At 43.7% G+C, this 12849-nt stretch overlaps 2 protein-coding genes and 1 long non-coding RNA gene across 3 annotated transcripts in view; 1 reads left to right on the forward strand and 2 right to left on the reverse strand.

Annotated features, from left to right (window-relative positions):
- The window catches only part of LOC121583081 (zinc finger SWIM domain-containing protein 6-like), a 70968-nt gene extending 66528 nt beyond the window's left edge, over positions 1 to 4440 (reverse strand). Inside the window, exon 1 of the mRNA XM_045226843.1 lies at positions 3245 to 4440. Within this exon, the coding sequence (XP_045082778.1) occupies positions 3245 to 3671 (427 nt within the window). The 5' untranslated portion in view covers positions 3672 to 4440. The remainder of the gene's footprint in view (positions 1 to 3244) is intronic.
- A 3318-nt stretch (positions 4441 to 7758) lies between these two features.
- LOC121581853 (small integral membrane protein 15) lies at positions 7759 to 9479 on the forward strand. The gene is made up of 2 exons (XM_041897228.1): positions 7759 to 7960; positions 8804 to 9479. Exon 2 carries the CDS (start codon positions 8836 to 8838, stop codon positions 9058 to 9060), a length of 225 nt encoding a protein of 74 aa, XP_041753162.1. The 5' UTR covers positions 7759 to 7960; positions 8804 to 8835; the 3' UTR covers positions 9061 to 9479.
- Positions 9480 to 9561: 82 nt separating this feature from the next.
- The window catches only part of LOC121581854, a 47828-nt gene continuing 44540 nt past the window's right edge, over positions 9562 to 12849 (reverse strand). The window contains exons 4-5 of the long non-coding RNA XR_006003281.1: positions 12341 to 12381; positions 9562 to 10830 (exon numbers count right to left, since the gene is read on the reverse strand). This is a non-coding gene — a long non-coding RNA (uncharacterized LOC121581854). The remainder of the gene's footprint in view (positions 10831 to 12340; positions 12382 to 12849) is intronic.

A 12849-nucleotide genomic window follows, 5' to 3' on the forward strand; every position in this document is an offset into this window, starting at 1 on the left:
CTGTTGTTTACAAAGCATGTGACGGATAAAAGTGTATTTAAATTTGACAATGCTTGAAATGTCAAAGCAGGCCCCTGAAAATGTGGCTTTTGCTGAAGAACTGAAGCAGAGAAGTGAGTGTGTGTGTTCTCAATACACACATGTTCAATGTCATGGTCTCTTAGTCACAGGCAGAGACATTTAAACCCACGAACACGTACGCTAATTCTCGTCCTCTCACGCACATGTGAGTAGGCACACACACGCACCTTTCCAGTTTGTGAGGAGAGTAAAGGCGTCAGCATGCTTCAGTTCAGCTGGCGCCTAGCCGAACTCGGCTAGCCGAACCGAACGAGTGTGCTCACATACTCCCTTATAAGACCTTCACATGAACAACATGAAAAATGCAGCAATAGTACTGTTTGTCCATTTTGAGACACAGTAGCCACTTCCTCAAAATAGTCTGAATTAATCTAAGATAACTCATGAAATCTGGCATTCATTTTGACGTTTTTGTAGAGGAGATCTTAGTACCGTAATTTTACATCTAACTAAGATGTTTGGTGCAGTATTTCCCAATGAAAACATGTCATTCAACGAGAGACGACTCGTTTTCATGCACAACAAAGACTTTATTGAAGAATCCTACTGTTGACCAATCACCGATGAAGGGGTGTAGACTTCAGCTCCGAACTTCTGCTTGCCTCAAGAAAAAATGTTGTGTGCCGGAACAGCCCCAAAAAAACCATACCAAAGTCCAAAACTAACAAAAACGTCACAAAATGTAATCATAATATATGCAAAAACTCTTCTGAACTGTTTCGGTTGGGAAGTATGCGTACGCCTTAAGAGGTCACTCTGTTGTTTTTTCACCTGATAATGAGGATAGTCCTCTCCCTCCTTTCCCTCTCTCCTTTCCCCCCCCCTTCCTCCCTCCATCTTTCTCTCTGGAGTGATTTACCCCGTGCTGTGCCCAACATTCAGCTCACTGCTGCTGATAAATAAAGGTGATTTATAGGCGATATGAAGTCAAAATGAAGGCTTAAAGTGGGATGAAATACGAACTGGTGGCACTACTGCTTGCACACTCATTATTGGCATATAAGTGCTTAAAACATTGTTTACTAGGAGGCACAAACACGTGCACACAGCAAAAGCCTGGAGTCAACTGCTTTCAGATAACTGCAACATGATGACATAATCCACTCCATAGCTCATAATTAGGGCCAGGCGTTTTGGGGAGTCTGTACATAGTCAAAGCTTTCCTTAATTTTGGGTCAGTCACAGTGGTCAGGTATTCTGCCAAATAGCATTGTGTCAAGTAATTATCTTTTTGTTTTCTCATGATTTGGTTAGGTCTAATTGTGTTGGTGTCCTGGGGCTCGCTCTCTCTCTCTCTCTTCATCTTTTGCGTCTCTACATCTTTCTCCACTATCCTTCCATCTCTTCTACCCATTCTCCATCCTCCCCTTATACTGCATCCCCCATCCTGTTCTATTCTTCAAACCCAGCATTGATGTACAGGGGGAGAGGGGGGTGATTAATGTCTTTGAGAAACATAAATAATCACAGGAGACCGGCGGGCTGGTAGTTGGCCTTAGGGGAGTAAATATGGAGAGTTTTATAGCTGTTCACCAGGGAGAGGGGAGAGGGGGAGGAGTACAGATATATACTCATTCAAGTATATTAGCTTTTACACACAACAACCTCTGCCTTCTCTCTCTGTTCCTGTACTGACTTTCATCAACACCCAATAGTATACACACACACACACACACACACACACACACACACACACACACACACACACACACACACTTAACAACAAATCCTCCTGTGTTTGATGGGTCCATACATGCGGTGGTTGTGATGTGGTTGACAGCCCCCTCCCTCCCATGTCGCCCTGCTTTTAAGCCGTTCCTCCAGCGGCAGCCTATCCCCTGGAGAAGATTGCATCTTTTATTTATCACTCCTTTCCTTGGCTTTATTTTCCCAGCAACAATTCTGGGGAGAAAATTGCAATCAGCACAGAAGGCCCTCCTCCTGCTGTGGGTTCACCTGTCATCCTCCCTCTCCCTGCTAGCATGCAGAATGAGACAGACAACACAGAATGAGACAGACAACACACAAACTCCTCTTTCCATCCATCTCCCTCTTTTACAGTCTCCTTTCCCTCTCCCTTTCTCTCTCTCACACACACACACACACACACACACACACACACACACCGTATTAGTGCCTCACCAAATCTGAGCCAACACTCACTTGCTAGCACTGACAATCTGGGCTCCCAAAGAAGCCAACATGGCAGGCAGCACACAAATAAGCACTAATGCTGAGGAATCTGGTAAACAGCTAGGAGCTGGTGGAGGGATACTGTTGTGCGCAACAAATTATCCAAGCCCCAAAGAGCTGGAGAACTACATATCCTTCTGAAGGGAGAGAACCAGGGGAGGAGGGACGGGGAAAGATCATGCATATAAAATCATGTTTGCAGATTGCATTAGAATTCAGATGAACTGGGGAGGGTAATGGGATTAAAATGCTGAAGAGTTTCCAAGGGTGGGGAGGCAGAGAGTGACAGCTGAGCCTATTGCACTGATGAATGCAGGAATATTATGCTCTGGTAAAGGGAGGCAGGAGGGTTGAGGCCATAGCAGTCTAAATGCCTGTATTTATTTTGACTCAGATATCCCACAAATAATGCATTATGGAATAGCACCCATGATTGTGCGATGTTGGCAATGGCATTGCCTACACTAGCTCGTGCCATCTCATAGCCTACTCCTTTTTCTCGTGCTTGGAAAAATCTCTCACGAATGCTGAAAAAGCAGCAGAGAAAATGCTTAAATCTCACAAAAGGTGTTTGGCAAACAAAATAGAAATGCTGTGGCTTTAAATCCAGGTCCCTCCCAACCTTTCTAAATGTGTTCTATTTATCCAGTGGTGAAAAGATATAGGGGCTTTTGTTTGGTTACCCATTGGAAGTGGACAGAAAGCTGAAAAGACACAAACGATCACGAAAATAGGAACAAAGTGCTAAGCTTTCAATTGGTAATGGCTCAGGGCAATTTTATATGCGCACTGGGCAAAAACAAGGGGAAAACTGTTGGTTACCCTACCCCCTTCACTGGAAATTACAGAATCGCATGGAATGAATGCGGGTTGAGAACGTAAAATAACTGAGATAGCAATGTGGGTTAGCTGTGTTAGTTATTCCCCGGCCAGCATCATATTTCCTAGTAGCCTAGCGATAGATACTCACCGACTTGCAGTACGTTGTCCACCCAGCCGCCCTCCAGCAGAGTGACACCCCGTAGGAAAGGCAGCTGGGTCTCTTCACTGTTTTCCCCGCTAGTTCCACTCTCCTCTCCCCCGGCGTTGAACGACGAATACATGCAGATCTCCTTTTCGCTCCTCGGAAAGGACCAGTACACGATCCTTCTCTGGACGGGTTCTGGAATCCGTTCGAACCGTTCCTCCACCCTTTGGAAGGGCCACTTCTCCGCGACTCTCCGCGCCGCGATGTCGAGCAGCGATTCGGGGTTGTGTGTTTTTCCCGATCCCCCTGGAGCAGACCCCGGACCGCCACACAGTACTCCTCCAGCCCGCTGCCCCTGCCTGCATGCCGGGTTGTAGCCGAGCCTGCAGCAGAGCCGCTTGGCCGGGGGCTGCTGGACTCGCTCCGCCATGATTGCACCGCTGTAACTTGCAGCACGGTCTCCCGGATCATATAAACGGGATAAGGAAGAGAAAAGGACACTCTAGCCGATTGTTTGCCGTACATGGAGAGACAAGCCTTATTTGGAATAGTAGGCGGTTTCTTTGGGTTCGGTGAAGTCCTTTGTGTTGTCAAATTAACGGAGATGGGTGGAATCCTTGGTCATCCTGGACCGATTCCAGCGCACGAGTAGCGCTAAAAAAGGAGCTATAGGCGGAATTCCCGAACGTCGGCAAATCCTTTGTGAAGCCATTCGGGAGCGAGAGGGCAGTGCCCCAGTGGGCGGGGACCTGGGGGCCGAAAACACTTTGAAGTTTGTTAGTGTTTGAGTTTAAAGGCGGGGTCTTATCCAAGGGCGGTCTTATAGTTTCCCACAGGGGTAAAAGGGGCAAGAGTTGATGACGCATTTTTGGTATTGAAGACTTCAACAACCGTAGGCTCTCTCCTCTCAATAACCTCACGAGTGACTGGGTTGTTTTCTTACCAAGTTCAGAGGGCTCAACTGTCAGTGAAGGAGAGGGCGTGGGAGGAAAGTGAGGATATGGAAGGCTCGTCCATTCTCTAGTCATTTTATCAATACGGGTCTTATTCAATTAACAATGGCCTATCTCTCCCTCATTCTGTCGAATGAACAAAAATAAATACCAAGAATAAATTCCAACATTGCTTTCTATCTCATCAAGCTCTCTCTCTCTCACACACACGTTTGACAAAAGTGCCTTCATTTTCTTTTCCTGTGTTGTAAGTTAAAAACTGGGGTCACTTTTTATGAATGCCCATGTTCATAAAGGGTTTGTGAATAGAATACGCTATAACTAGCCTATAGGCCTTGACTTTTGGTATAGCCTGATAGAATAACATGCAATGTAGAAACAGTAGGCTGATTTAGAAATGGAACAATAAATATTCATATTTATCCAGTGAACCCAGTTCATAGCAGCCATTTCAGCCATCTCACAGCTCAAGCACCAACATTTCTGAATAAACAAAACGTTGTATTACTGATTAAATAAGGCATATTCTATAAACGACTTCACCTCTTACAGACCCATTACATATAATTTATAAAGGCAATAAAGCTTAGGTCCAGAAAGGTGCACATTCCAAGTAGGCAAATCATAATTTGATCTAGTATAAACCTATGGTCTTTTGCATGCTGTGATTTTTATTTTATTTTCTATTTTACAAATTTGCCATCACAAAAATACAGAGACTCGTTCACTGAACAGGAAAGAAAAACCTTGCCCAGTCTAATAATGAGCATTAAAAATCCCAACTAAAAGCAAGCCCTCTGCTTGGTACACAGTCCCGTGTAGCTCAGTTGGTAGAACATGGCGCTTGCAACGCAAGGGTTGTGGGTTCGATTCCCATGGGGGGCTAGTATGAAAAAATAATAAAATGTATGCACTCACTAACTGTAAGTCACTCTGGATAAGAGTGTCTGCTAAATGACTAAAATGGTATGTGCATTTGCCTGTCTGGTTGTCCTGCATGTGTTTCAGTCTGACCCCCTCTCCTTCCCCTGTGTGCAGAGGCCTTTGAACTGCAGGTGTGACCAAACCTGATTTGGTTTCAATACTTCCACACAGGAAGTTCAGACAGCCTGATGCTCCTTTGTTGTGTTATTCAACTTTTTATTTTGTCATTAAATGTAAAAAAAAAACTGGTGACCAAAACTTTTGACCATCGATTCGAATGACATTTAACACTGCCTTCTTCGGTTTAAACACAAATAAACAAACACTGATGCAGATAAAGTTACATAGGCCTGCCTTTTGAACACTTTCCACCATTGGCCAAAATGGTTGCCTTCAAAGAAACACACTTGTGACCATTGTTGGGGAGTAATGAACTACATGTAGTTCCACCAGTAAGTTAACTACATTTTGCAGTAGCTTGGTGGTAGTTTAACTAAATTCAAATCTAGGTAGTGTTTTCAGTAGTTAATAAATGTTTTGCCATGTAGCGGTGTAGCTAACTACTGGAACTACACACTACTCTTTTTCCAAATATAAAATATGGGTGAAGTAGCCAATGATTTCCTTTCGCATCAGACATGCCTAATTCTCATTTGAAATTTAGTTTTTGTGTTTAATAGGCTAAATTACACATCATGTTAACATATGACCGCAAAGTGATTTGTTCTTACAATTTGTAATCATTGACATTTCAGATTTACATATGAACATTTTTTACAAAGTAATTTGGATGTAGTGAACTACTTTTTCAAAGTAACTTTAGTTAAGTCAACTATATTTCTCTTAAGGGTAGCTTTAGTGTAGCTTAACTTGGTAGTGTGGTAAACTACTGTCTCTTTTCAGAGCAGCTTCCCCAACACTGCTTATGACACACGACATTCAAAATAAAGCCACAAAACTCTCACCTGAAAAGGTCTAGGGGTGGTTTTATAAATTTCTACCTGTTCACCACAAATTAGGGTATCCTGGGAAACATGTACAAAACTATAGTTCCTACCATGTCACACTAGGAAATGGCCACGTTTGAGTGGTAAGGCTAAAGCAACCGACTGTAGACTAAAGTTGAGGAGTGAAGTCAGGGGAGGTGCATCTGTGACAGTCGAAAGTCAGACACTAATATGTTTTTCCAAAAGAAAGCCTTAGATCAACATGCCAGTGTTGCCATTGTTTATAAAAGTTTTTCCTTATAATGTCGAAATAAACATGTCTCCAACCCCAATATCACACACTCACAAACTGAAAAATATGTGTGTGTCATTGGGAGGACGACTCATAATAATGGCTGGAACGGCGCAAATGGAATGGCATCAAACACATGGAAGAAGCCATGTGTTTGGTGTATTTGATACCATTCCACTATTTCCGCTCCAGCCATTACAACGAGCCCATTCTCCCCAATTAAGGTGCCACCAACCTCCTGTGGTGTGTGTACATTGTACAATCAATTAGTCATAAAATGTGTATATCCACTGTAGACTGCTATATATGAATGGCCGCAAAGTTGGTTTCTGTTTCAGTCATGTCTTTGGTCATTTTTGTGTGAGTCAAACTAAAACACCCTAATGATTGGTTGACAATAGAGCCTCCCACAATGCAAGTGATGGCTGCAGCATGAAGTTGGTGAAGAGCAATTGCAGAAACTTGCAGTCAAAACTTCATGACCTTTGATCACATGATTTTTGTAAAGTTCATGCAATCGAAATTTAGGCGCAAGTCTGACAATTTTTATCCCCATAATGCAACGATGGTCACCAACTTGACAAAAATGATCCACTCGAATCCATGATGTATTGTTGGTAAATAATGACTGACTGACTGACTGATCTACAAATAATAATGAGTAGCACGATTTGAGTAGTAGACAGCACAATATATATATATATATATATATATATATATATATATATATATATATATTTTACAGATAGCCAAGGGCACACTCCAACCCTCAGACATAATTTACAAACAAAGCATTTGTATTTAGTGAATCCGCCAGATCAGAGGCAGTAGGGATGACCAGGGATGTTCTCTTGATAAGTGTGTGAATTGGACAATTTTCCTGTCCTGCTAAGCATTCGTAATGTAACGAGTACTTTTGGGTATCAGTGAAAATGTATGGAGTAAAAAGTACATTATTTTCTTTAGGAATGCAGTGGAGTAAAACTAAAAGTAGTCAAAAACATAAATAGTAAAGTAAGGTACAGATACCCCAAAAAACTACTTAAGTAGTAGCCTAAAGTGTTTTTAGTTAAGTACTTTACACCACTGTCAGTCAGTCGGCAGTCGCCTGTACTATCGGCTTCAATGTCGAACAAGCCCAATTTTGGTAAGCATAACGCAAGACACTTTTGAAAGGTGGTGACCAACGATTGTCACTGACTTGTTCAGGAGCATCAAATCTATTATGCATTGTGGGTAAATGGTGATTGACTGACTGACTGATCTACAAATAATAATGAGTAGTTATTTATAATGCGAGGTGATTTGTAGATCAGTCAGTCGGCTGCAATGTCGAACGAGCGCAATTTTGGTCCCATAATGCAACACACTTTGAAAGGCGGCTTGACAAAAGTGATCCGCTCAAACGCACCCATTAACTTTCTTGAATTTGTCTTGAGTCTGAGTCTAGAATGTACCAACGTTTGGTCACTGACGACCTTCTATCACAGTAAAACTACAATTCCATACATGCCAGGTTGTACACGTCATAACCAATTGCAAGAACCCAATTCCTGGCGGTAGTGCCAGATCAACGTGGGATAAAAATAAAAAGCTCTGTTAGGTGAGTGTTTCATTTAATTATACCACTGTTATATAACCTTGATTTAAATTGTTGTCGCTGTGTCTACTGCGAAACTAGAGTAAAGTTACTAGGGCGATGAGGCTGTTTTACAATGCAAATAAGCTAGCTAGCTACCTAACGTTAGCTTGATTGATTACAGACGCTAACCTAACGTTACTGAGTTCATGTAGCTAACGGTTAGTGGCTAAGCTAATGTTAGTTGTAAAGAGGCAATCTGTCTTTTGCTTCTCCAGTACTAAAGTAATTTGTCTGTTCAGTTCAGTGCGTTGTGGATAGGCTATTTTATGCTCATGGAATACCTATTTTGGGCGTGGAACTATCTGTGGTTGAGACTTTAAAATTACAGAGGCAGTTTGACTAGTGGCCTTTTTTTTTTTCTTCACTTGTATACCAGTACTCGGTAGGTATAAAGTCTAACATAAAAGACATCCAATGTAAATCTAACATTGGTTAGATTTGAAATTAAAAGATGTCACCAGATTCTGAAGCTGTCTGTGGCTGTAGCAACAGAGCCTAGGCTACTTCCATTTTCCATTTTAAATCATTTAGCAGACGCTCTTATCCAGAGTGAACTACAATTAGTGCATTCATCTTAAGATAGCTAACGTTAGGTGAGAAAACAACACATCACATTCGTATTAAGTACATTTCCCCTCATCAATTTATCAAAGTCAGTGTTAGTAGGAAAAGACAAGTGTTATTTTTTGGGGAGTAGCAGCACCTGTTGGTGGTGAGTCAATTGTAGCCAGTCAGCGGCAGTGTTTTGCCTCAAGCTTCTGATTTGTTTAAATAATAAACCTTCTCCTCATTCCCATGTTCCAGGTTTGGGATTGGAGTTGCTGTTGGCGATCAGGATGATTGACGTGCAGGCGTGGGCGGAGTACCTGGTGGAGTGGGCGGCCAAGGACCCCTACGGCTTTCTGACCACAGTCATCCTGGCGCTTACACCCCTCTTCATCGCCAGCGCCCTGTTGTCGTGGAAACTGGCAAAGATGATTGAGGTGCGCGACCGCGAACAGAAGAAGAAGCAGAAACGCCAGGAGAATATCGCCAAGGCCAAGAGGACCAAGAAAGACTGAGCTGTAGAGCGAGAGGAGGAAGAATAGCTACAGTACACAGCTATGCTCAACGCTCTCTTCACTTGCAACACCGCTCCCCCTCGCCTCCTCAACCCAGTCCAGTGCAGGACCACAGACCATCACTCCTGTCCAGTCTAGGAAGGATTGTAGGCCTTACAGTGCTGAGAGGGAACTGTATAGACAGAGGAGGCTCATTTGATTGGGCTATCATCAGCGTGTAAACCAGGATTGTCTGCGTAATTCACAATGTGGAGATCCACTGTCTGATTATGGTGGTGTTGCAGTACTTAGCATTCCATTTGTAACAACCTCACTTCAATGATTTCATTAACTACTTTGATTGTTTTTCTGCATTTTAAATTACTTATTAAATATCCGAATAATTTGCTTGTTTTTATTAAATTAAGTTCTAAATCAAATAGGCTTGTATTTTCTTCTTGCAAAACATAACTCCCCATAACCCTGCCTGTATGATGTTTAACTGAAAAGGGTTGAGTTCCTGCCCGACTTGATGCGCAGGCGTTGCACTGCATCAACCAATGGTTGCATGCCATGTCATCAACTGTTCAGTCGGACATAGATTGCTATATCATATGTGTTTAGCTGATAATTAAACACCTGTCCAAGCGTTTTGAGATCTGACAGGAGTCTGCTATGGAGTCGGGCAGGAACTCGACCAAGATGTGATCCAGGTAGTTTTCATGCAAAAAAATGTGTTTAAAAGGTTTGTAGTGTCAGGTGAGTGTGTGTTGGGGGTGTATAATCATACCAAATACGTAAAGCCATAAAAAAAAAATGAACTTAATATAATATGTATGCCATTTAGCAGACACTTCATCCAAATCAATTTACAATAGTGCGTTCATACCTTTTTGTATGGGTGGCCCCAGCGGGAATCGAACCCACCATTATGACATTGCAAACACCATGATCTACCAACTGAAAAACAGTACCACCTACTTGCCAGCACTTACATCACATCCCAGTTTGCTCAAGCCTGGCAGTTTCATTTACAATCCACAAAAAAATCATCAAATATACCTTGATTACCTACAACAGAACTTTATATACAAAGCCTTTACAGTATAGTTGGGGAGATCAGATAAAATGTGTCTTCCACACCCCATGAATGCCATGTACTATGTCAAGTATTCCCTGATTCAACGCAATAAAAGCTTTTTCATATAAGAGCGTTGAGCGCTCCCATTAGTTTACATCATGTCCAGTGTTGTATTCATTACTGCAAACAGTAATACAACGCGGTTGCAGCGGAAACCGCTTACGTCAAGTTTGTTTGGAATGACCTGTTTCCATTGCCAAGCATTTTGCTAAAGTGTGCACTAATGAATACGACCCAGTCCACCTTCCAGCCCCAAGTTCCCTGTACTAGCCTTCATTCCCGCTCCCCCCAAGCTATATCACAGGACTATATAGTTCAGTCTGCTTCGTGTTTTATTTTTTACCCTGGAAAATCCAGTATCGCGGTATCGCAATACTGTTATCGTGACCCAGTTTGTGTGTGTGTATCTATTTCTTGACTGCGGGTGTCCAGGAGCCAGGCTGGAATGTGTTGGCTGTACTGACAGGCTCCTCGCTGGTCTCTGGCTGGCCGAAGCTGGAAGCGGCGGCGTGGCCCTTGGCTATGGTCTGAGCAGGCCAAGCCACCAGCCCCTCCTCATACTCCTTAGCCTGCAGAAGCAGCTCTCTCTCCTCCACCTCCCTCGCCTTGCCTTTTATGTGCTCCCTGTAGTTCTGGTTCCTCACCAGCTCCTGTGAAGGGTACACACACTCACAGATTTAATATCAGAGGTAAAACCAAGGCTTTTGAACAGACTCAGTCCTTTTGAGGGGATAGTTAGGAGTCCTCCTAACTCATCCATAAGTGCTCAACCCTGAACATCACACATCAGCGGCAGCTAAAGCTAGTGTCCAGTCCGTGGTGTTAGTTTTGCCTTGGCAGAGCCAGAGAGCCATGGCCAGGGAGGGAAGCCTGGACTTCTTGCTGTTGTGTGTTGGCAGCAGAACTAGCAGGCTGTGAAGGAAGAGGGGAGACCAGGGCCAAACAGCCCTGCTTTGGGGAGCGAGGCGAGCATATTGAACCGCTTTTCCAGCCTGTTAATGACAGGATTTAATCCAATCAATTTATGTAAACTTGGACAGGGACGAAATGAAACGTTAAGGGAGGGAGGGCATAAAGTATCGGGGGAGCGGTTTTGGCTACACCACTGTCCAGCTGTGGACGACTGCACTGGGCAGACAGTATGCAGAAAATTGGAATAGAATGTTCTGGCGACACTGAGGTAGGAACGGCATTGGCCATTGGCATGGAGTACACAGAGAGGGGCTGCCTGGGCATTAGCCTTGTAGAGGCTTTCCCATAGCCTCCATTTCACTGGACAAATAAGCATTCTGCTATAGTCGATAACATAAACCTTGTACATCTAGAAGCTGAATATGAGTTATTGAGAATATAGAGGCAGTTCTATCACTTCAATTCCAAGTAAATTGTTCTCTATGAAAAATGGAGTTGTTTGAGAATAGGAAAGTTAGCAGGCTAACTCTTTGATCCTGTTCTGTGATGTAGGCCTAGCCCTTGACGTCTAGCTATGGGCCTTGGTCTAAAGTAGCGCACTACATAGGGAATAGGGTGCCATTTGGGACACCACCAAAATGAGAAGTGTGACGGTTTAGCCCATAGAGATAGATAGAGGGCTCATCTTTATATCTGTGCCATTATAGGGTCTGTGACAGCATGGGCAGCACCATTGAGGCAATCTCCATTTTGAAGACGTCAATTTTCTTCTTCATGATTGGCTGATCCCTCCTGATGACCCAGTTGAACATGACTCCAACAGGGTCACCAGGATGGATCAGCCAATGAAGTTGGAAGTCCCACCCAGTTGACTACATTAAAATGGTGGAAGCCCTCAACGGCACTGCCCATGCTAATATGGCCTTTTGGCCACTAGAGGCCTCTATCATTCGCTATGATTTACCCCCACCACCCACAACCTGTCCCATCCTCTGCTAAACAGACAGATGGACACAGAAAGACAAAGATATTTATACAAACATAAAGGAAGTAAACTAGGACATATTACTGTGACTGTCTACACTCACTAGCACCCTCAAGCTATAGTTTATTTTTAACACCCGTCCCCCAACATTTCCTGGCTCTGTTGAAAACGGAGAAAAAGCTAAACAAAGTGTTTCTCCTAGTCTCTTCCCTCCCCGTACCCAGTCCCCCAGAGCCCCCCACAAACACAGCAGGGGTACGCACTTTGATGGAGGGGGCCTGCTTCCGTCTGCCTCGGATCCAAGCTGGAGAAGGGAACAGACAGACGAGAGTTAGAACACCCACACACTGCACAAACAAAATGAACAGTTACCGGCCATTTACACTATACAAGCAGCACTTGCCTAGCCACGCTAGCCTCCATTGAAAGTGAATAGCTTCCGATGTTTCACTGCACGATGCCGCTTTCTAGTGTAAACGGCCCGTTAAACTTCACATCCAATGTAACAGCATAGAATCAGTTGTTTAATTAAGTAAAGCCCCCCCCGGCCAAACCCTCCCCTAACCCGAACGATGCTGGGCCAATTGTGCGCCGCCCTAAGGGACTCCCGATCACGGCCGGTTGTGACACAACCTGGGATCGAACCCAGGTCTGTAGTGACGCCTCAATCATTGCGATGCAGTGCCTTAGACCACTGTGCCACTCGGGAGGCCCAGTGTATGCATTTAAACTACTGTACAGCATAAAGCAAGAGACAGCAGATCTCTTCTCC

Source organism: Coregonus clupeaformis, chromosome 18 (assembly GCF_020615455.1).
Source record: "Coregonus clupeaformis isolate EN_2021a chromosome 18, ASM2061545v1, whole genome shotgun sequence".
Classification (NCBI taxonomy): domain Eukaryota; kingdom Metazoa; phylum Chordata; class Actinopteri; order Salmoniformes; family Salmonidae; genus Coregonus; species Coregonus clupeaformis.

What these genes read in the sequence shown, in the direction of transcription:
- LOC121581853 (XM_041897228.1), top strand. Translation starts at nt 8,836, where the DNA reads ATGATTGACGTGCAGGCGTGGGCGGAGTACCTGGTGGAGTGGGCGGCC.